The sequence below is a fragment of the Ricinus communis genome, chromosome 8, assembly GCF_019578655.1.
Source record: "Ricinus communis isolate WT05 ecotype wild-type chromosome 8, ASM1957865v1, whole genome shotgun sequence".
Classification (NCBI taxonomy): Eukaryota; Viridiplantae; Streptophyta; class Magnoliopsida; order Malpighiales; family Euphorbiaceae; genus Ricinus; species Ricinus communis.
In genome coordinates this window covers 9,071,597-9,095,136 of record NC_063263.1, presented here as the reverse complement: position 1 = coordinate 9,095,136, position 23,540 = coordinate 9,071,597, and the positions used below count along the sequence as shown (strand labels likewise).

Genomic DNA, 23,540 nt, shown 5'->3' with positions numbered 1-23,540 from the left:
TGCAATCACATTCTTGAACAACCTGTTTTGCAATTCAGTCACTTGTAAGTATAATAATTAATTCAATGTTCAAATACAAACCATTAAAATATATATTACTGCTAGCATAAAAATATCTTGCATATGGCAATCATTAAAATAAAATATTTTTTACAGTTGCAGCCAATAATCTACCCATCAAAAATAAAAATAAAAAAAATACCCGGGACTGAGCAACGACGACACAGTTATGGAAAGAGAGGGCGCTAAAGAGGAAGACGTCTATGCGAACCAATTCTTCCTTCTGCCTTTCTGCGAGCCAATTATGTGTGGCGCTAAAAAGGAAGACGTCTAGGCGAGCCAATCTCTTCCTTCTTCCTTTTGATTTTCTATTTAGAAATTTACCTTAGGGATTTTGTCTTTCTAAATTGAAAATTGAGAGGTGCAACAGTGTGTTCTAGAGAGGAAGACGTCTACGCGAGCGAATTTCTTCCTTCTTCCTTTTGATTTTCTGTCCAGAAATTTGCCTTAGGGAATTTTTCTTTCTAAATTGCAAAATGAGAGGTGCGACGGTGTGTTCTAAAGAGGAAAACGGTATATTCAAATTGTTAGGTGTAGGCTTGTAGTATGTGATAAGAAAAGGTATTAGGGTTAAGTTAGTAGATAATAAATCATAAATTTAGTATTAGAGTATGTTTATTAGTATCAGTATACTATATGATATATTAATATATAATTTATATTTTTTTATAGAATATAAAGTACATTATAATATTATAGTTATTTTTAATATGTAGTATTTTTTTTATTTCGATAATAATTATTTGACTTATATAAAATGATAAATATAAAATAATTTTTCTTATAGAGTATAAAGTCTTTTATAATATTATAGTTATTTTTAATAGGTATTATTTATATAATATAAATAATTATTAATAAATATATATAAAAGATTCGGTTCTATGGTTTGATCCGGATCAGTACAACACAGATCGGTTATGGTACGGTTTTTACTAAAGAACCAGTACCATACCGTAATAGAAAAAAATTTGAATCAGTTCAATTCGGTTATAAAAAATTTCAATTATTTTGATTATATGGTATATTTCGGTACGGTTATTCGGTTTGGGCGGGAATCACCCAGATCCATGCTCAGCCCTACGGTGAGAAAGAAAAGTATTAGAGAGAGATAAAGAGAGAGAAAAAATAAATAAATGTTCTTAAAATAAAAGAGAAATCGTAAAATTCTATTTCTTTCATATTCAAATCTTTTTATTTTAGCCCATAGATTTTATCCTTATTTGTTTAGGAGTTTTTTTTACATACAATCTATATATTCCATTTTTGCTTCATTGTTATTTCTTCTCATTCTGTTTGAGCTGCAATTTTGCTCTATCCGATATGAATTAATTGCAACACGGAAAACTCATCCTTATGTATTTGATTTGGTTTTCACTAATTTTTCATGTTTCTTTTCCTTCTTCTTGATCGAAAGCTCTTCCACATGTGTTTGCTTTGTGTTTTGGTGGATATTTTGTTGTAGAGGGCATGTTGTTAGCAAGCCCCAACAAAGATCATATAGAGTTGAAGGCACCGTTGGCTAGGGAGTTTGAAATGAAAGACTTGGGACCAATAAACAAGATTTTAGGGATGCAAATTCATAGAGACAAAAGTAATAGGAAGATTTGGCTACCTAGAAAAACTATTTGAAGAAAGTCTTGTGGCCCTTCAACATGCAGGATTATAAGCCAATTTTCATCCCTCTTCTTGTTAATTTCAAGTTATCCTCCAATATGAGCCTTAGTAGTGAAGCAGAGAGGATGGAAATGTCTTGAGTACCATATGCATCGACAGTTTAGTATTCGCCATGATTTGTACAATACCAAATATTACAGAAGCAGTAGGAGTTGTTAGTCGATATATGGCGAATCCTGGTCGAAAGTATTAGAATGCTGTTAAAATGGTCCTTAGATACATTAAAGGGACCACACATGTTGTTAAACTCTTCTTAGTGTTTGGATTTCTGTAGCTTGTCTATTACTTGTTTGGATATTTAATTTCTTTCAATGAATTAATTTTTAGTTACTTTTACTATTTTGTAGTTTGGTTTTAGGCCTGATTAAATACATGTATTTGCATAAATTACAAACAACGAAAGTTGCATGATTTATCAGCTCATACACTTATAAGACTTAGGAACCTCGATCACAAAAGTAGACGAATCTTTCGAGGGGTAATAAATTGTGATAAAATCTTGTAATTCAAGTAATAGCTGGTGAAACAAATCCGGGCTCTATTTTAGTTTTAGTTTTCTTTTCTTGTTAATTATTTATTTAATTACAATTATTTGATTTTATTAAATTATGAAAATATAATTAGAGCCGGTATTTGATATTAATCTTCTCGTGATAACGATACTCACATTCGCTCTCTACTACTTATTGCGATTCATGCACGTGTAAAATTTTTCTAACACTATCCCACATCAATTTCAGTCTTTTTACATACTCTGGTGAGAAAGAAAAATATTAGAGAGAGATAAAGAAAGAGAAAAAAATAAATAAATATTCTTAAAAAACAAAAGTCATAAAATTTTATTTTTTTATAGTAAAATTCTTTTATTTTAACCTGCAGTTTTTATCGTTATTTGTTTAGGAGTTTTTACGTACAACTATTCCATTTATTGTTATTTTTTCTCATTCTGTTTCAGCTGCAATTTAGCTCTATCCGATATGAATTAATCGCAACACGGAAAACCCATCCTTATGTATTTGATTTGGTTTTCACTAATTTTTCATGTTTCTTTTCCTTCTTCTTGATCGAAAGCTCTTCCACATGTGTTTGCTTTGTGTTTTGGTGGATATTTTGTTGTGCTTGCAGCTGGGGTTTACCCCCTTTTAGTGTGTCAAACGTCTGCTATTTCTCCTCCTGTAATGAGGCTATGTATGTGGAAGGGTTTAGCAAAAGCTCCAAGGGAGGATTCTCAGTTCGTCAAGCTTCATATCGGTCTAGAGCCGACCCACCCTATGACCAGTTCAGTCTCAATTTGCTGGCGGCAGTGTGATTTAGCCATGAATGGCGAAGCCTCAGAAGTCTAGTTCCTATCTGGCGCAGAACATTTCATCTCGCTTTGGAGCGCCTTGTTTGGATTCCTCCAATCGTACCTGATTGTGAATCTTTTTTTCGTTTATCAGTTTGGCCATATGCGTGGTAGAGCGTTGCAATCATGCGTGTTTGTTCACGGCGATAGGAAGAGGAGCTTACTGTCCAGAAGCTTCTTATTGATTTGGGAAGTCTTAATTTTTTGGGCATTCTTGGGTCCTGCTCAAATGCTCGTAGGCTTAGGCTGATTATCGGCAGAGTCTTTTCAACTCCTTCATCTCTTGTATTGTTTGGGTTCAAGCCCTTTAATTAATAAATTTTACTTCTGATAAAAAGAAAAGTGCTAGGTTACACCAGATAAACACTTGACAAAAATATCATAAACAAATTTTGAAATAGTAAATTTTTAATATATGTTTCTAAATTCAGTTAAAATAACTATAATCTTTTTAATTTATTGTAGATTCAATGAGTTATAAGTAGTATATTCTATTAGAGTCCGAAATCATAACCATTAATAAATAGAGAATGAAAAAAATCAAAAGAAAAAAAGAAAGAGATTAGTAATAAAAAAATAAATTAGAGAGATAAAAAAATAAGAATTTTCGCATGTTGTTTACTCTTTTTCATTTCATATTAATTGTATTTAAAAAAAAAATTATCTATCACTCTTATATTATTCGGTGTAACATTAATTTTTTTATTTTATTTTTGTGTTGGAATAGGTGTAATAAACATTATAATATCTATAAAATGATAAATTAGTCTAATTTAGTTTTTTTTATAATTAAGTATATTAAATATTTTGTAATCTAAATAAATTATTAAAAAATAACAGTTAGTATGGAATGAAAAATATTTTAATTAACTGAAATTAAGAATGTATATTTATTACAACTTATACATTCTCTTCTCTTTTTCTTTTTTTCTATTACAAGCAACTGATTTGTTAAAAAACTTATCTTTTGTGTTAATATCTTTGCCAAATCACCGGTCTAATTTAAAAAATATTAAATATCTCACCTATTTTTATTCTAACTCTTAATATTTTTATAAGATTATTTCTTAATATTTTAAAATTAAGAAATAGTTTTATACAAGTGTTATATATCAACGAGTCATTCTAATGAACTATAGGTATACGGTACTATAGAAATCTATAAATATTTATATTATTTTAATTTTAATAATTTATTAACATAATTAAATATTTAATTATTGATCAATTAAATATATTTTTTATATTAAATTTTTTATTTATATATTTTTAAAATTTAATTAGTGATACTTAATAACTATAAAATTTTGATTCGTATAAATAATTTAAAATTATATATAAATTCATTGACAATTTATATTAGTAGAAGAATATATAAAATAAATAAATTATTTAAAATAACATTAACTACTAGTCTATAATTAAAAAATAGACTTATAATGGTATGGTACCATAATGGTACTCTAGTAAAACGATATGTCATGACATATCATGTAGACAAAAATTGAGAAAAAATAAATAGGTAGAATAGGTCATTTTTTAATTAGAATAATTGTCATCTTTTTTTTTTTAAAATCTCATTTAATAATTCTATCCTTCATTTCTAATAAAACTTGACTTATTTTTTCCTTCTTATTTATTTTCTTATGATGTTGGGTTAGATAATGATAAATTGTAGGTGCTAGACATTTATTTGCGTAGAAGCTCACAGAATGGAATTGTTTGATTCTGTTTATGGCTCAATTTAAATAGAAGATAGTAACACTCAGGATAACATTTGTTTTAGGGTTAGTATAGAATAAATTCTTTAATTTTTTAGCAGTATTTTTTCTATTATGAGTTGCTAAACTCATGCTTTCTAATTGGAAGTTAATAAAGTTTTAGTTCAGTACAATTGTGAAATTTAATTAATTTAATTATTTATATATCTTTAATATTTATATTTTTTAAAATTTTTTTGAGAAGATTATTTTTGTTAATTAAATAAAATAGATATATTATTTTAATTAATAGAATAGCCTATTGCTAATTAGATAATTAGTTTCGTATATATTTTTTAATTTAATATTAGTGGTGATTTACTGTGGATAAGTTTCCAATCATGTTATAAAAATATATAATATGATTTAAAAGAAATAAGCTTATTAGATTGTTGATTCTTTAATTCTATTAATAAATTAAATTTTAAAAGTTTGTTTCTTATTGCCTATTAATTAGAAAAATAATTAAAGAGCTTGTTTAGATTATGTATTAATTAGTTTAGTCATTAAAAAGCTTGTTTTGGTTATAGCTGTACATAATAACTATTTAGATTTAATTTAAGTAAAATATTTTCTCAACAGTCGTATTTATAATATTCGAACTCAAAATCTTATTGGATAAGCATGCTTAAATTTGGAATTATTTTGAACACCGTCTAAACTGTCCATTTGATGACTGGACATCTAAGGGAAAAGAAATTCATAATTATATTATATAAATTTAGAGAGAGAGAGATGGTGGTTGCCCATGTATGTCTGTCTACCCGGGTTCTTTGCAAGTTTTGACCTTTGGAAACTAAATACAACCATCCATTCCTGACTTAAAAAGAAACAACACAGAATTCATCTAAAATATAACTTATTTTGTTTAATTTTTGTGTATTTTCTTCTTGATTCCTCTTAAAAAATAATATTATACACCTCATTCTCTCAAAACATGCACCCCACATTCTATCAACCCCTACACCAAAAGCCCATCAATCTGATGATCACTTCCACAACTTTTTCAAACTCACTAAATTCTTTCACAAGAAATACAAATATGTTAAGAATTTGAAATTTCTTGTCTGTAACCAAGAGATACATAATTTCATGTTTTGTTTTGAAATTTCTTGTCTCTTACCAAGAGATGCATAGTTTCATGTTTTGTTTATCTTTTCTGGTTTCTTGATCAGTTTCTTGTTCTTTTGACTTTTTCTTTTCTTTTCTTCTTTTGTATGAGTATTTGAAATGGTACGAGCTCTTGAACAAGAACAAGAAAATTTAAGGTCTAGATTGTTTCATTTCAAAGGGATGAATGAGAATTCAGGAGGTCGTCATGCAAAGAGTCTTAGCGTCGATGAGAGTAGTAATACTATAGATGAATCTTCCATGGATGATAAGATAACATTTAGAAGCCAAGGATCAAGACATTCAAGTGATCAATCATTGGAGAAACAACAGATTGGAAGCGTGCTTAGTCGGAACGATAAGGGTCCTAAGTCAAGGTTCAGCAAAGATGAGGCTGCAGCTACAACTCAGGGCAAAGATAAACAACATACAGGTAAGTATTTTTTAAACATTTCATTTCGTCATCATTTCTGCGTTATGTTTCTTATTACAGTAAAGCAACGTCAAATCATTTGACAATTCATATTGGATGGCTGCATATAGCAATTCACACCTGCAAAATGATATCAATGTCGAGAATTTCATGATAACAGGAACAATATTTATGCGGTGAACATGTTGCAGGCGTTTGTATAAATTTTGGGTTGCCACTAATTTGGATCTTCAATCATTTTCTTTCTTGGGTTTGATTCAGATATGGAACAGATGAAAGAAAGATTTGCAAAATTGCTTTTGGGAGAGGATATGTCTGGAGGAGGAAAGGGTGTTTCCTCTGCTCTAGCATTGTCAAATGCCACTACAAATCTTGCTGGTATATATTTTAACTATTTCTCTATTGTACAAGTAATGGAACTCTGTGCAAAGTTTCCTCCCGTGATATGAGTTACCATCCCTGATAATAATATTAAAGCACTGTTGCAATATGCATGGCCTGCGAGGATTTTAGCTTCGGAAGGAAAGAGCATCAGTAGTGACAGGAGTGTAGTTTTAATAGTCCTCTTCTTAATCCTCTTGAAGCAATTACTGGCTAGCTAGACTTGATTATCTTTGCTTCATTTTTATGGAGAAAGATGATTAAGAATGTTGGTTCAAGCATTTTGATTTTTCCTTCCTGTTTGCAGCTTCCGTCTTTGGTGAACAACAGCGTCTAGAGCCTATGCCAGCAGAAAGGAAAGCAAGGTGGAGAAAAGAAATCGATTGGCTTTTGTCTGTGAGTGATTACATAGTTGAGTTAGTTCCTTCCCAGCAGAAAAACAAGGACGGGACGAATATGGAGGTAGTGTGTTGATCGGATTTTGTTTTCTAGCTAGAGTTTTGTGCTTCTTGATTTCTATGTCTTTTTCTATCTCTATCTCTCACACCCTACCATGTTTCCTGAGTTAACAGATTATGGTGACACGACAGCGAACCGATCTTCATATGAACATTCCTGCCTTGCGCAAGCTTGATGCAATGCTTATTGTAAGAATATACATATTATTCCATCTTCTTAGTTTATTATTATTATTGGATAATCAAATTTATTCAATAAGGATTACAATTTAGAGCATATATCTATATGTCCTTCAAATGTTCTGTACGAACCAGGACTGCTTGGATAATTTCAAAGACCAAAACGAGTTTTATTATATTTCAAAAGATGCCCCTGATTCAGAAAAGGGAAGCGCCAAGAGAAAAGATGATAAATGGTGGCTACCTACTGCTAAAGTTCCACCAAATGGATTATCAGAAGCGTCAAGAAAATTTCTGCAGTACCAGAAAGATTGTGTGAATCAAGTCCTGAAGGCAGCCATGGCGATAAATGCGCAAGTTCTATCAGAAATGGAGATTCCTGAAAATTATATTGAATCCCTCCCTAAGGTAAATAAGAAAAGAAAGTAACTTCCATTAAAATGTCGCACAAAAGTGCCTTGACCAATTTCTGATAACATTTTTGTTATTGTTACTTTGGCAGAATGGCAGGGCAAGTCTTGGAGACTCAATTTATAGGAGTATTACTGTTGAATTCTTTGATCCTGACCAGTTCCTGTCCACGATGGACCTATCATCAGAACACAAAATACTAGACCTGAAGAACAGAATCGAGGCTTCTATAGTGATTTGGAAAAGGAAGATGAACCAGAAGGATGGGAAATCTGGTTGGGGTTCTGCTGTCAGTTTGGAAAAGAGAGAACTATTCGAAGAGCGAGCGGAAACTATCTTACTAATCCTCAAGCAGAGATTCCCAGGAATTCCTCAGTCCTCACTAGACATTAGCAAAATTCAATATAATCGGGTAAGATTAAGCTTCTTCTAATCGTCAGCTCTCTTTCAAACTTCAGTCATGTTTATTAAACTGAAACTCCTAAATTCTTCTTGACTAACAGGATGTAGGACAAGCAATTCTGGAAAGTTATTCAAGAATTCTAGAAAGCTTGGCCTACACAGTGATGTCCCGAATTGAAGATGTGCTGTATGCTGATTATGTCACTCGAAATCCATCATATGCAGGACAGAAGAGGAACCCTTTAAAAGAGACACCTTCAGAAAGCACGACACCTAGAGAAGACTCAGCAAGGACGTCAGATGCGGCCAATTCAATGACACTGTCAGATTTTATGGGTTGGAATTTTGATTCAAATGAAGCTGACGGGAAGAAGGGTCCAGCTGGAAATTCAGATGAGATAGTCAAAGACGATACAAAGTTAACAGAAAAACTTGCCAGCATAGTGACCATAAAGAAACCTTCCTATCTTGAGAACTTAGGAGGTGTAAGAAGCCCAACGGCGCGCCATTGATCCCCAACAATAGGGGATGAAAGGAAAACCCATGTCGCGCACACACAGGAAGAATGATAGAAGAAATAGATACAGAAGAGTGAGGAAACTTGGCATTGAATTATGAAATACGAGGGTCCTTTTAGTTCAGACTTGAGGGTTTCTTGTTTTACATTCTATTCCTTCCTTCTGTAAATAAAGAAGAAAGCATACAAGTGTAAAAGAAAACTATTGGATTTGAAATGCATTATGTAGTTTGTTAGACTGAAATGTAATTTTGGCAATTAATTCATTCTTTGAGCGAGTACTGGACAATCATAAGGTTAGCTAATCCCGTACTGCTGTACATTCTATCAATTACTGCCTGGAACAGAGCAGTTCATTTCAATTCAAAGCAGCATTCACACAATGCTGACTTGCCAACATTATCAAACAGAAAGCATATAGAACTACAAAGAAATGCAACAAAGCTGACTAGAAACCAACATCCTTGAATCAATAATAAGGGTCTTAAGTAGGCTTTAGACAAACTTACAAAGGCAAAAGAAGATACATACAATGAGAACTAAGGCATTAACTAAATTAGATCTTCCCACGCGGACCCAGTTTTGGTGGAAGTTGTGGGCCCTTCTTGATCGGTAAAACGTCACCGGTAGCTGTAGCACTCAGGTAAGCAAGGGTAGAGCCACCTCCCAAGATCAAGAACTTGAGCAGCAATCCTCTCTTGGTGAATGGAGCTGCAAATGTCTCAAAGAACTTGCTCTGCAGTTGCATGTAAATGAGAATTCTAAGTCATTGCCATAGTTGCATATATGGAGCTCGGCACGGGCATGGAAAAGATAAGATGGCTAGCAAAATGCATTGGGTTGTAGCATTCTACATGCTTGACTTATATCTGGTGTTCTAAGGCTGTTGATGCATTAACACTACATATCTTCTTTTCAAAAATTAAAAGAATATGTTTCAAAACTTGCAATAACTGTCTGAAAAGTTCTTTTCACATACAATGTAAATCAAGTTTAGATCTTCAAATCCCTCAAATTATCCATGCACAACAACAAATTTTATTTTCACTTTGTTCTTCAAGCTAAACCACACACAGGTAGTGCATAAACATTAAAATTATCAAATAAGCTCATCCCAATTAGTCCAAAAGTAATGCTTCTTCAAGAATTTTTCTGTAAAATATTAAACCACGTCTAGCTTTCATAGCTCAGTTGGTTAGAGCACCCGTTTAGTAAGCGGGAGGTCTTGAGTTCGACTCTCAATGAAAGCATGAAAAACTGCACAAAATCTTGATTCCAGAATGAAGTTCCGTCATCTTTTTGTTGAAGTTTTATAAATCTTATTTATTTTACTACATGACTAATTAGTTTATCAGAATTTAGAAAATCAAAATGGTGACGGAACCTGGAGAGGGTTGTATGGAGAAGGAGCGTCTGAGCCGTACAAATCCCATTGCCCAGTAGTGTTGCCTAAATCCTCCAAATCAAAGTACACACTCTTGTCACCATATTTAGCTTCCACAGCACCATTCCTATATGAAAATATCAAATACAATATGAGACACTGCTGCAAAACAATAGCCAAAGCATATATACATGCACTAGCCTCAAACATAACAAAAGAATTAACAGCACTTAAGTACCTTCTGTTTTTGGGTCTCAAGCTCTGGCGAGATGGTTTGACATGGAGCTTTGTTCCTGTGAGGGAGCTGCCGCCAAGGCCCTTGACGGTGGCTGGTTGCACAGCAGCAAAGGTAGCTAGAGATGCCATTACCTTGGAGCTTGATTTTTTCTTTTCTCTGTTTCAGTTGGCATAATGAAGTAGAAAAGGAGTTGGGTGTTTGATCATTTGCATGGATATTAGCTGGACACGTGGCACAATGGGTTTTCTTGAGAGAGATATGGAGTGTTATTTCTGTGGTGCCATGTGGATTATAGCTGGATAAGCCTATCCATTTTATGATCTTCCACTAAATCAAATGGAACTTGGTTATGCAAACGAATTTCAAAGCCATAAGTATATTTTTAAGAAAAAGGAAAACTCATTAAATAATATAAAACATAAATGAAGTCCACAGTTTCATTTGAAAGCTACATAAAGAATCCATGTTAGATGGACTAATCTCTATGTAAGGGTATGGTCAAGTAAGCCCAAAGAGCCGGAGCCTCTTTCTCAAGCCCAATACAGTCCAGGAATTGGTTTTGATTTTATGGGTCAAACTCTTAGAGCCCAAGCCCCAAATCTCGACCGTAAGTGTAAACCAAATGGATGTATTTTTCTCATCACGCATTATATTTGCATTTTCTAGAATAAAATAAAATAAAAACTACTAACATAATTCATTAGTTTAGTGGCAAAGTAATTATCTCATGTTCTTATTAAAAATTGTTGTTATTGTTGATTATGCTTTACAAAAACAATTATTATTGATTGTAATTTGAAATTTAGAGTCAAGATTTCCTTAAACAATTTATTAGTCGCATATAAATGCACTGTGTTTAATTATAAGAAATCAGATTAAATAATTGATTAAATATTATTTAATAATTTTTTATGTGTATTTTAGATCAGCTTACTTTTAATTAATAATATATATTTAAATGAAATTTACACAAATAATCTCTATTTATGTATTACATTCTAATAAATTATCTTAAGATTTGAAATCTTAATTTCAATTTCAAATATAAGAATGAGATGTCATCTTTTATTACTTTACCTTTTGATGCACATAATTATAATATTATTTCATTGAATATTTTCTTCGTCTGGTTTGATAAATGTAAATTTTATTAATCAGTATCATTATATAAATGTGTCTCTAAAATATTTTATCAAATTTCTTACAAAAATTATAATTATAAAATATAAAATATAAAAATTCATTTTATGTGATAATTTCTATATAAATAATAATGGTTACTAAACTAATAACTAATAAAAAAATAAATTATAATTTAAAACATATAAAAAATATTAGAATTCAATAAGTCCAAAAAAAAAAAAAGAGCACCAGTTATCATGCACCCCTAGAACACGAGAGCCCTCCTTCAACATCCATACCAAACTCCAAGGAAACGCCCAAATACCCAATCCAAAAAGATAACCCAACCAAAAACCTCTCTTTCCCCTTTCTTATCCCCAAATCCCAAACTCCCACACTCACTATGGTACTAACAATGTCTCTCACTTCCTCACTCAATTCCCTCACTCTCTCCACCCCTTTCCTCAATGGCACCGCTCCACTTTCAAACCTCTCAAAACCCACTTCATCTCTCTCTCTCCAACACCCAAACCCCTTTTCTTTTATGCCTCCAGTTAGGGCCATGAAGTCGATTCAAGGCAGAGTTGTTTGTGCAACTAATGACAAGACAGTTTCAGTTGAAGTAACAAGATTAGCCCCACATCCTAAGTACAAAAGAAGGGTTAGAAAGAAGAAGAAGTTTCAGGCTCATGACCCTGAAAATCAGTTCAAAGTTGGTGACTTGGTTCAGCTGGAAAAAAGTAAACCCATCAGCAAGACTAAAGCTTTTATTGCTATTCCTGTTCCTGCTAGGATTAGGAAGGAGAAGAAACAAGAGAATGATGATGGGGGACTTGGGATTCCATTGGAGTCTCAACAGGAACAGCAGGTTTAATGTGAGGTCCGTTGTTGTGTAATTTGTGCTTCAATTGTGAATTTTTGTGATGTAATTTGATAATTGCTACCATGATGATGAATGGATATTTCCGTGTAATTTATTTAACGGTTGTGGGATTGATTTTGTTTCATATAATCCTGTCAGCTCTAGTACCAATTAGATGGCTGTTTTTAATTTAACTTGGAATGTCTTTTGATGTTGTATTAAAATCCGAAATTCCTTGGCTTTACATTGTTTTTCCTAATTAGGTTGAATGTGTTTTCGTTGCTCAATTGTGACAGATTGGAATGTAGTTAGCCACTGTATTTTATGATTTTGCAATTTGGGTGTTGTTTAATGGATGTAAAACCAATAAATGTCAGTCTTATGGTTCTGGATTGAAATTGGTATAGATTGTAAAGTTGAGGAAGTTTTTTGTTTGTTTGTGGAATTTGCTTGTTGGTTTCAGTTGGATCATGTTGACGCCATCACAATGTTGTTGAGTTCGGTTGTATGTTCTTGGTTACCTTCTGGTGTTATTTGCCACATATTTTTCAATTTAAGTTGTGATAAGTTAATCAACTTAGTGTGAAATTCCTTCTCTTCCTTGGGTTTATTGGAAACAGTGGTGAGTTGTAAGCCAGTCATGGAGACGGAATATGAGAAGAAGGGTGGTGATATATATTGTGGGATGTTTTAGCATCTCCACAATGGCCACGTTTGGTAGTGGACTATGTTCTCTAGTTGCTTAATTGTGATTCTCGGAACTTGACTTTTGGTGACTCTGGATTTTAGAGCTTTTGTGTGCCATGATCACGGGGATTAGTTTCATATCTCTGTTGTGCAATTAGTGTAGTTAAATTCGGTCATATTTTGATGGAATTTGGTGGTTGTTTTTAGTGGGATTGATATGGTTGCCGAGTAATCTCTGATGATGGGTATAAACTATGAAAAGAAATTACCCATGTGCTTGAGAACTCCTATGATCGTACTGGGGCTTACCAAATGGGAATGAATTGAAGAACTGAATTTAGATGGGATCTGTTTCTTGGATGGGTTAAAGGATCATTAGTGATGATTATGAGTTTGGCTCCTTCAAGTTTAATTCCTGTTTGACTTTAAATATATTCTTGGTTGTGGTTGGAGATTTCTATTTATCTGAAGAAGCAAGAGGATTAGTATATGTGTTTCAATTTCAGGCTCAGTTGTAGTTTTTATGCCAGTAATGAAAATATGTTTTATGTTGTGCTTACTCTTTTTTGGGTTTTGGACTTTGTTAATTGATATTGTTCTGGGTTGGCTTGACTTTTGGCCTTTTGCATTGAGAATTAATTGTAGTATATCTAGAGAGTGGGTAACTGAGAGTTAGACGAGCAAATACCGAAAATAAATTGGTAAGTATTAATCAGAAATAACATTGTGTAAAAAAGTTAAAAAAAGGAAAAATAAAAATAAACAGAGAATTTTGTGGTTGTAAGTTGTAGCATGTTTTGTGGCCGACACAATGAAAACCTATGTTTAAATCAGACCATGTCTAATTAAACGAAAATAGTTTACAGTTTGATCACTTGAAGATTTTGCGAAATATTTAAAACTCATGGGAATTTTCCAGGACTTTTGTATCTTCAACTTGGTTTAAGCTTCTGTATATAATGTTCTGATATCAGGGGTTCTTCTGATTAACTAGATGTCAGGCAACCTGTTAAGTTTCTGTTGGAATTTGAATTACATAAATTATGCATTTTACTTTTTATACTTTCTCTATTGAATTACATTTGATCAGATTTCTTTGTTTGTGAAAGAGGGTTGATTACATTTAAAATGATTAAATATGCAACTGAATTTTACACTTTCAGCTTATCATAAGAAATGAAATGAATTTTGCTTGCAGAGTTGAAATCACATGAATTTTCTGAACTTGCTCATCTGCGCTTGCCATTAGATCAAATGAATGTTACACCAGACAATCTTAGATATTCAGAAATTATAATTTCCAACTCTTCTGGTTTGACATTCTGTGCTTATTTGAATCACTTCAGGATTTTCAGACAGCAATTAAAATAATAACAAAATGGCATTGATAAATATCAGTACTGTACATGGTGATATTTCACTCTTGGATTTACCAAGTTTGCGAGCCATATGTCCCTCTCACTCCTCCAGATCCCCAAATTAAAGAGATGTACTTGCTCCAAAGCTCCTTCACTCCAACCGCAAACAATATGGCAAACTATTATAACCAAAAAAAGAATTGAGAAAAAACCCCTCTTTCCACCTTCGAATATTTGAAATTTAGAGGGACAAGGAAAAAAAAAAGTGAGAAAAAAACAAGCTGGAAACCTATAACTTGTACAATAAATTAGTATCTATCTAACTAATAAATCTAAGAATAATCAAGTATCTTCACATTGCAGGCTTGTCTTAATATTTCGTAACGTGCAGGATATAAGTGTGTTAACAGATTCCACAGATTCCATGGTCAGTTTGGCTGTTGGGGATGTATTAGTCAGGATCTGGAATGCCACTGTCAACAAAGATCCCCCTTCCGTTCTCTTCTCCTCTCGCCTGGAAGTGATTACGAGGGCCCTTGTTTCGAGTCCGTCAGGAAGAATTGCGAATCCTGAAGGTAGTATAGCTGTGCTGCTTGAATCACATCCAGTAATCACAGATTGCATTCCATTTATATCCACCGGAGCATAGACTACTATGGATTCATAAGCATTCGTGCAACAATCTTGGAGTACCCACATATTATTCTCGTTCGATTTCATCGTCTGCATTTGAGCAAAACCCTTGTAATTCATGGTCGCGAATGAAGAAACAGATATAAATTTTAGTTCTCTGGTTATAAAGAAACCAACTCACTTGTATAGTTACTGCATTGCCTCGATCTTGCCCTTTAGCTAAGTTTGCAATAGATTGAACTTGGCCTCCATTTGACATAATATCCCACTAAAAATTAAGTGGAAAAACACCATCAGGCAATTCTACTTTGCAGTTCTTGCACTATTATGTAGAGGAATGGTAATTAGTACTTCAAAAATTCTTAAAGAGAAAAGGAGCTATCAGAATTAGAACCCCTGAATTTGTACTCTATAAGACAGGCATTCCAGCACAGCGTTACTATCTTAATGGCTTAGAGGATTGAATTGTAATAACAGTACAACTAAGCTGAAATGATCATATAAATACCTCATTTCTATGCGTATCATCTCGTAAGTAATCGAACAGGACATGAGGAGAGACTGGCAACCATACAGAAGAAACTGCACACAAGATCACTCCAAGAGGTTCAGCAGGGTCATTTAAGTTCTTCCTGGAGGAAATCCTTATGTCTTCTCCGGTTTTGCTTGTGACCCTGTTCCATGTATGGTAGCTCGATGCTCCAATCGCGCGACAAAAACTCCATGTCATTCTCTGAGCCAGTTTCAGAATGCTTTTCCTCCCAGCTAGCGTCGCAACACCTAGGTTACAACAACGGATTATTAATATCCAGCAATGAAATCGAAGAAAGATTGACAACAGCAAGCTAGTCAGGGATCTTACCTGTTGAATCCTTCGTAGGAACATTTGTTGCCATGAAGAAAACGATACGTTCACATTGGAGCTGCAATGTTGCTACCCAATGCCTTGCACCAAAGGCTAGACCAGTATTAACAATGGTGCGATATATGGTATGAACTGTGCTTTTCTGGCATTCCAAATGCTCTACCCATGTCACCTGAAAACATTGTCATGAATTTGAATTTTGAGCATGTCAACTGCATAGTATTGTATTTTCTTCTCCTAAACATTTGTCTTTATTTGATCAAATTGAACTCGAATAATGAGAGATGACTTTATCACTCAACTAAAAATCTCATTGATTTTGTCTCGACCAGTAATTATTTTTCCTATCCATCGACAATTCTGATGTGAAAACATAAACATGACTGGATATCACTAGGACTAGGCCTACGTGCAAATATTTATCTTAATGCACTAACTTGGAAAAAGACAATGGATTTGGCATTATTCAGGGGATATGAGACATGTCATTTATGGATATGAATTCAAATTCCACATAAGTAATTAATAATATTAAAACAAACTAATTTATTTAGAAATTCTTGAAATTTAAAATCGAGAAGAGAAAAAGAAATGATAACACTGCTGTCAAATGCATTGGGTTATAAAAAAAAAAATCAAGTGGGTATTATTTGAAGGAATATAAAAAGATTTAGTCGCAATAAACGCGATGGTAACAGCCTGAATCCGGAAGCATATATGATTCTGATTGTTTCTCCAGGAGACAAACACCAAAAACAAAAATAAAGATAATCATAATTATTGAACTCCAAGATCCAACATGGTCTCACACCCAATTTCCAACAAGAAGAATATATTAAAAATTAAGAATATGAACAAGAAAATGATCGTCTGTAAGTTGTACCTTGCAATGACCATTTGATTTGTCTTCAATTATGCAGCCAGAAGGGCGTTTTCTGCACTTAACAAGTGAGGCATCAATATTATCCTCAACATTGTCAATGGAAACATCAACAATTGCCCATTGCTCTGCACTAAGCTGTTTGCAATATCTGACAAAATATACTTCTCTAGTGGGCACCATTGGTGTAAGCATCTGTACCTCAGCAAACATCTGCAACGAATACAGTACATTTTTATATTCCATATGCTTTTTTTTTTTTACTGATGACTACTGTAAATATCTATTTTGGGTGTCCCTTCTTTCTTCAGGCCATTTCTTGAAGTTAGCTAGAGTAGTCATATATGTTGAAGAATTTTGACCCTTAGCTGGGGTAATTTAAAATAAAAAGAAGTGGTCCAAGATACGCATCCTTTCAATAGGGTGGACCTGAGGATGAAAGGACATGCCAATTGCTAAAATCAATTTTGTATTTATCATAAAGTTAAGGGTACTGAGCCATAAAAATCATTAATTGCAGTTTAAATTTATATATGCTAGTTGCTTTATGTTTTTCTTTTTCTTAAGAAAAAAGGAAATATCCCACTTCAATCAAGTATCTATAAGTTTGTCTTCACTAAATTTAATGTTGATTTCCTACTTATATATGAAGTATTTTCTTGGGGGATTTTCATGAAAGTGTATAGACTGGTGTAGACATTGAATTCAAACACATATTATGGACTGTAAATGTATCAATTAGCTGACCATAATTAATATAAATAACTCACCAGTTGTACTGCTCCATCTCTATTAGGACCTTCTCCATTGCAGATAACATCCACTGTAGCTGCCTTTGATATCAGGCATGGAAACATTTCTTTCCATTGATTCTACTTACAAACATGGAGGAAAACTAAGTTAATGTAAAGGGCACTAATAAAAAATTTGGAACATCTTAATAATTAATATAAACATATGATAGCGATCTTGATGTCTCACCACATCCGTGAAACTTTGAACTAGCCTTGGAAGATCAACAAACACAACTCCAGTCTCTCTAGATACTTCAATGGATTTTTTTGATCTTCCATTGCTTGGATTTTCAACATTAAACTCCTTTATATACTCGTCATAATTAAGGATTTCGCGGTCGGTCTCAACACTCCTAATCCACAATGGTTCTCCAGCAGTAGCCATTTTATTAAGTTCTTCCATTGCTTGATTAGCGATCTCCGTGATTCTTGATTTCTCAAGCCCAAAAATTCCAGTGTAAAAATCTAATGAACTTCTATTCTCTTGCTCACTTCCGGCCGAGCATGAGGGTGCTGCCCCTGGAGGATACTTTCCTAGAGCTGCTCTAAGTTTTTCTACCTATACATGTATAATTATGAACAACATGATCACATAGAAACAATTAATTAATTAATTCTTCTAAGTAAATTAACTAACTGCAATTAGAGAAAATTGAAAAATTAATCAACTATGTGCTGACAATTTTTCCACTAACCTCGGATTTGAGTTTAGCATTTTCGATACGTAGTTGTTGTTCTTCAGTTGTTAAGGAAGTGTCTCTGCTAGTAGTAGCAGTGCCACAGTTGGGGCAGCAAGCTTTATTGATTGTCTCCCTCATAGCCTTATTTTCATCTCTAAGCTTCTCCATTTCTGTTTTCAATAAGGAGTTTTCATGTCTTTCTTGTATAGCCTGCAACATATCATTATTCTTATACATGCTAGCTAGCTAGGTAATGCAATTTGTACTATGTATAGTACTGACTACAATAATAAGAAAATTTATTAAAAGATTATATTGTATACCCATTGAGGAGAAAATCAACAAATGAAGAACTACAAATTACCTTGATTTGAGTTCTGCGATTTTGGAACCAAAATTTGACTTGTCTAGGGGCAAGTCCTAATTGCTTGCTTAATTGTTGTCTTTGCTTTTCATCTGGATGTGGAGATTCTTTAAATAGCCTGCAAGTCATAGTTCATTCATCACAAATAGATACGTACGTCACATACAATAAAAATGTTGATCAAATTATCGAACATGAACATAGTAAAGATAACTATTTAATGAACTTTAGACTATATGAAATTTAAAGAATGTTGCTTTTCATCTTTTCTGTATTCCGTTTCTGGGTTCTTTTTTTGTTTTTGTTTTGTTTTGTTTAGATATTCTGCGTTATTTGATTCTTCATTGACATGTAAAAACATAGGAAAAGTAACTTTACCACTTAACTCTGACTCATTTTTAAACACTTTATTATAGTAGTATATGATCTTCTTTAGTCTTTTAATCACTGTCATTAACTTTTCTTATTATGAGAGTACATACGTATAGTCAGATGGACAGTAAAGAATAGTAATATCAAGTATTTAACATATTCCTAACCTCAAAGATGATTATATGTAAACATTCTTGTTCATTATTTATAACATATGAATTTTTGTTTAAGCAGGTTAATTTAGATAATTAGCAAACCCCATGCACGTTAGACCTAAAGAGTATTCAAAGTTACTGGAGCAAATCTTTTGTGTGCCATCATTAATTGTTATGAACAGTAATTTCATTGTTATATACATTGATACACGAAATTAAAGAAAACGATTTGGAAATTGAGAGACAAAGAGAGAGGACTTACGCTTCCATTTCTCTAATTTGCTCGGCGGTGTGCCTATGATATTTCTTTCTCTTTTTCTTCTTGTTCTTGTCATCACCGTCGCCGCCATCGTCATCCTCATGCTCACCTTCACCGTCAAAATCATCATCTGATCTTGATCTCATAGGCCCTGAGTTTTCGCTGCTAACTTCAACTGTTTCTTCTCTTCTTCCTCTTTCTCCTCCTCCTCCACTCCCTTCATCCCCTTCCTCCACCTCCATCGCTGGAGTCGCCGGTCCTGCTGCATTAGCGCCTCGAAAGATTCCAGCCTTCAATTACAAGAACACTAAATAAGAAAGAAATTAAACATGATATGCTATGTTTTTATACATATGCATGATTGCATATAGAATATATGTATATACATATTCATCGAGTCTTTTTCTTTTTTTCTTTTTCGAAACACATATGATGGTTCTTGAAAATGGTATAGCCAAGAAAACTGAAAAAAAAAAAAAATAGATAGAGGAGAGACAATTGAGGGGAAAAAATGATGAAAAGAAAGGAAGAAGAGGGAAATTTACAAGACTAAGAGAGAGAGCAGGAGAGGCAAAGAAGTCCTTGGTACGAGAAGAAGGTGGATTAGACATGTCGACTCCCATGGCACAGAGAGAAGGTTTCTTTGTGAAATGGTTGTTTTAAGGAGGAAGTAGCACACAAAGAGCAGCAGCAATGGAGGTTGAGAGAGAGAAAGAATGGTCTGTGGGGTCTTCTTGATTTAAGGATATAAAAACAAAAATGAAGCTCTGAAGAAGAATTGTTGTTTTGAGAGAAATGGTGGAAAGAAAGGGCTGGTAGGAGTTGACTGTTAGATGTTCTTTTGAGAGTGGAAATAAAAGAAGATATCCAACTAACTTTATTTCAGTTGAATCTGCTCTTTTCAACGGTATTTCCCCAGTTTCCTTTATGTGGTTTCTTCAGCTTCCTGGCTTTAGCTAGCCATTTATACATCACTTATTTCACTGTTTTTATTATTTTTATTTTAAATAATAATATAAAATGATCTTATAGACAAAAATTTCAATATTTTATAATTATTTATCATATTTAGATAATAATAATAATAATAATAATAATAATTTAAGATATTCTAAGCATCTTTCTTAATAGAATTCTAATATTTTAAAATTTTATCAACCTAATAAATATAAAAATGATCTTAACAATATTTATAAAATAATTTTTTAATTTATATTTAAAATTGAGATTAGAAATATAATTAATATTGATATTTTAGAATCAGAATTAGAATATTTACAATGCATGGTTTGTTAAAAATCTCATAACAATGAAAGTAATGGATTAACATTATAAGAATATAATAAATATAGATATATAATTATTATATTTATAAAGAATAAGCCCGATGGCTTGAAGAATTAGCGACTTAATAATATGTGTTTCTCCATTAAATCTAACAAATTCTCTTATTATTTAGGAAGGTCTTTCCCTCAGGATTAGGATAAATTGATTTTTGGTCTAGATTTCCAAGCCTCATCGAGAAAGCATTAGAGGGCATAAAATAAAACAAAAAAATCAGTCTGGAAATATTATATTAAAAGAAGCCACTATTAACAATAAATAAATAAATGAGGGCATTTTATTTGGACGAAAGATCCACATTCAAATTCCATAGCTTTGGGTCTGTCATTCTGATAATGATTTCCTTACCTCCAAAATCCTTCAGTTTTTAGCATTGTTTGCTAAGGTGCATGAGATAGGATTGGGTATGGCAATTATATATGTTGTAAATATTTTATTGAATTATCGATTAATAAGGGGTGGTTTTAAACCTACCCATTTTCTAGTACTGGTTACATGCCCACGGATCATATCATGATATAAATATTGTGTTTAATAGAAAGAATTTATTTTCTTGTCAATTCTAACCGACAAATATAAGTCATTGAGTAGGGAGATTTTAAAGTGAAATTGCAGGGATTTGATCAAGCCGCATATTTACTGGGAACAAACTCTACCGCTTACTCTTGAAATGCAGAATCAGTTGACGGCTAATTTAGCCTCGTCATTTTAGCAATTTTATCTGGCAATAAAAATTTATCTATAATTTGTCATTAGATTTATGTTTTTATATTTGGTATCAATTAGTTAGTTTAATATTTTAATCTAGCAGACATTTGAATTTTATTTTTTATAATATCTAAATATTTTTAATTTTTAATTTAATCTAACATACACATAAACTTTATATTTTAATGATATTTGAACACATTTGTGTAATACATATAGGAGTATTGAATCAAAACACATATTAAATGTTAAAATATTATTACAAAAATAAATTTAAGTGTCTATTAGATTAAATCTAAAGTCAAAATGTTAAACTGATTAAATGGTCAATATTCATAAATATACATTTTAGCTTATATATAAATTAGACCGGATTAAATCTAAAAAGATATTATATATAAAACCTAAGAATATATTTAAGAAAAAAATTACACATATCCATAAACAACTCTACTTTTAAAGGAAGAAGTTTGAGATTTTTTTTCTCTCAAATGGAAAGATGCACCTGCCATTGCACTAATAAGTCTGTAGGTGCTGTTAGGAGGGCCATTGATATGCACCCATATCTATCCCATTCCCAATTTTATACTACCAGTCTTATTAATATTTTATCAAATATTTGATGGTTATGAACTTCAAATCTAAGACGCATTCATTTTCTCATAATGAAAAGATAATTTAAAACAGATGTGATTGATCAATTTGAACATCAACTCTTAATAAATTCTGTACAGAATTGAGATATGTTTGAAATTATTATTGGATTATAAAACATATATTAAGCAGTTTTCTTTAGAAAAAAAAAAAACTATAATACCCATTTTTTAGAAATAATTTTTAAAATCTCGACAGGGTTTTAGTGTTTAGATTAGTAGAGTATGGAGCCATTTTGGACAGACCATCTCGAGTCACCTCAATCCTTTTCCAGGCTACCTTGCCAAGCTTGCTTTCCATTTCTCATAATTAAAGCAACTAATAATCTAAATCAAGCTATTCTATTCCTAATATTACTAGGTTTATTCATATGCCCTTTTTTCAGTTAACTTTACTCTTGAATGGTATAAGAGTTTTTGGATTTAGTATGTTGTCTATCTTAGTATTTTTATCCGAAAAAAGAAATCGAAAACAATTAAGTAAAAGAAAATAAGACTACAAGTCTACAAGTTATGGGTGGATGTATTTATTATCAGTATTCTGAAAAGGGTTCATATACATTTATATAAACTCCATGTATACGACAAAGTGTGCTGATTTTTAGATGGTATTAGCACATAATAAAGTTCATCCATTAAAATATTTTTGATTGATGACAAAACAATGAAAATAATGAATTTGACACACTAAGTAATTAATTAAGAAAGAGGAAAGTAATTAATTAAGTTTCAACAAATAAGAAGGTATTATTTGCATTTTTCATCTCCCATGCATAACCCTTGTCTTATTATTTTCTATTATACTACATTATATATCTCTATTTAAGAATAATATTCCTAAAATATTATAATACTTTCATATAATTAATGTGTTTAATCAAAATCCATTAGCAATTTTTATTTATTTTGTAAACTACTTTTCCATGTTACTGTAATCAAATACCTAACAGTCTCAACTCTTTAGTGTTCTTGTGTAGATCGAATTGAATTAAAATTTAAAGAATCCTATGGATTGTATTAGCTTGAATTATGCACAAAATGTTTACGCATGTAATTCTTTAATTATCAGGATGTCAACTTGCATTTTTTTTCTTTCTTTTGTTTATACACACTTTTGTTAGAAGAAACGTGCGAGTCTTTTCTAGAAATATATATATTTTTTAAAATAAAAAAATCTTTGTATATCTTATTAATTTTAAGATATAGAATAATAGTTTTTTTGACATTTATACTTATATTTTACATAATATTACTGTTAATATATAATTTTTTATTTATTATACAGTAATTCTTAAATAGTAAGTTATTTTTTTAATCAAACAATGATTCTGATTTTTGATTCTATTTAAAGGGAATAGTGTTTATTTTATATTTTAATATTATATATATTAATTTTTCAATTATGTAACGATATATTAATTGTATATTTGCTATAGATTTATACTATT

General features: G+C 31.9%; 4 protein-coding genes and 1 non-coding gene across 5 annotated transcripts; 3 read left to right on the top strand and 2 right to left on the bottom strand.

Annotated features, from left to right (window-relative positions):
* The first annotated feature begins 5,640 nt into the window (after window positions 1–5,640).
* On the top strand, window positions 5,641–9,023 carry LOC8274540 (rop guanine nucleotide exchange factor 12). The gene is made up of 7 exons (XM_002515980.4): window positions 5,641–6,385; window positions 6,647–6,763; window positions 7,074–7,228; window positions 7,339–7,413; window positions 7,540–7,812; window positions 7,907–8,227; window positions 8,319–9,023. The coding sequence occupies exons 1-7, from the start codon at window positions 6,073–6,075 to the stop codon at window positions 8,727–8,729; spliced, it is 1,665 nt and encodes a 554-aa protein (XP_002516026.1). The 5' UTR covers window positions 5,641–6,072; the 3' UTR covers window positions 8,730–9,023.
* A 156-nt stretch (window positions 9,024–9,179) lies between these two features.
* LOC8274477 (photosystem I reaction center subunit VI, chloroplastic) lies at window positions 9,180–10,542 on the bottom strand. Its single transcript, XM_002515979.4, has 3 exons — window positions 10,357–10,542; window positions 10,119–10,245; window positions 9,180–9,470 (listed from the first exon to the last, which is right to left on the bottom strand). The coding sequence occupies exons 1-3, from the start codon at window positions 10,482–10,484 to the stop codon at window positions 9,291–9,293; spliced, it is 435 nt and encodes a 144-aa protein (XP_002516025.1). The 5' UTR covers window positions 10,485–10,542; the 3' UTR covers window positions 9,180–9,290.
* On the top strand, window positions 9,911–9,984 carry TRNAT-AGU. The gene has a single exon. It is a non-coding gene; the product is annotated as a tRNA-Thr (tRNA).
* A 1,220-nt stretch (window positions 10,543–11,762) lies between the features above and the next one.
* Window positions 11,763–12,485, top strand: LOC8274476 (30S ribosomal protein S17, chloroplastic). Its single transcript, XM_002515978.4, has one exon. The coding sequence runs from the start codon at window positions 11,882–11,884 to the stop codon at window positions 12,350–12,352; it is 471 nt and encodes a 156-aa protein (XP_002516024.2). The 5' UTR covers window positions 11,763–11,881; the 3' UTR covers window positions 12,353–12,485.
* Window positions 12,486–14,389: 1,904 nt separating this feature from the next.
* On the bottom strand, window positions 14,390–20,223 carry LOC8274475 (homeobox-leucine zipper protein GLABRA 2). Its single transcript, XM_002515977.4, has 11 exons — window positions 19,933–20,223; window positions 19,391–19,677; window positions 18,602–18,719; window positions 18,253–18,447; window positions 17,745–18,116; window positions 17,534–17,635; window positions 16,767–16,976; window positions 15,881–16,055; window positions 15,527–15,798; window positions 15,200–15,286; window positions 14,390–15,108 (listed from the first exon to the last, which is right to left on the bottom strand). Exons 1-11 carry the CDS (start codon window positions 20,008–20,010, stop codon window positions 14,728–14,730), a joined length of 2,277 nt encoding a protein of 758 aa, XP_002516023.2. The 5' UTR covers window positions 20,011–20,223; the 3' UTR covers window positions 14,390–14,727.
* Between the last annotated feature and the right edge of the window lie 3,317 nt (window positions 20,224–23,540).

Excerpts from the sequence above, each read along its gene's own strand:
- LOC8274540 (XM_002515980.4), top strand. The coding sequence starts at position 6,073 with ATGGTACGAGCTCTTGAACAAGAACAAGAAAATTTAAGGTCTAGATTG. Across the intron at positions 6,386-6,646 it reads CAAAGATAAACAACATACAG|ATATGGAACAGATGAAAGAA; the intron begins GTAAGTATTTTT and ends GGTTTGATTCAG. Across the intron at positions 7,414-7,539 it reads AGCTTGATGCAATGCTTATT|GACTGCTTGGATAATTTCAA; the intron begins GTAAGAATATAC and ends TGTACGAACCAG.
- LOC8274477 (XM_002515979.4), bottom strand. The coding sequence starts at position 10,484 with ATGGCATCTCTAGCTACCTTTGCTGCTGTGCAACCAGCCACCGTCAAG. Across the intron at positions 10,246-10,356 it reads TTGAGACCCAAAAACAGAAG|GAATGGTGCTGTGGAAGCTA; the intron begins GTACTTAAGTGC and ends ATTTTCATATAG. Across the intron at positions 9,471-10,118 it reads CTCCATACAACCCTCTCCAG|AGCAAGTTCTTTGAGACATT; the intron begins GTTCCGTCACCA and ends ATGCAACTGCAG.
- LOC8274476 (XM_002515978.4), top strand. The coding sequence starts at position 11,882 with ATGGTACTAACAATGTCTCTCACTTCCTCACTCAATTCCCTCACTCTC.
- LOC8274475 (XM_002515977.4), bottom strand. The coding sequence starts at position 20,010 with ATGGGAGTCGACATGTCTAATCCACCTTCTTCTCGTACCAAGGACTTC. Across the intron at positions 18,448-18,601 it reads ATCGCAGAACTCAAATCAAG|GCTATACAAGAAAGACATGA; the intron begins GTAATTTGTAGT and ends GATATGTTGCAG. Across the intron at positions 15,287-15,526 it reads ATGATACGCATAGAAATGAG|TGGGATATTATGTCAAATGG; the intron begins GTATTTATATGA and ends CTTAATTTTTAG.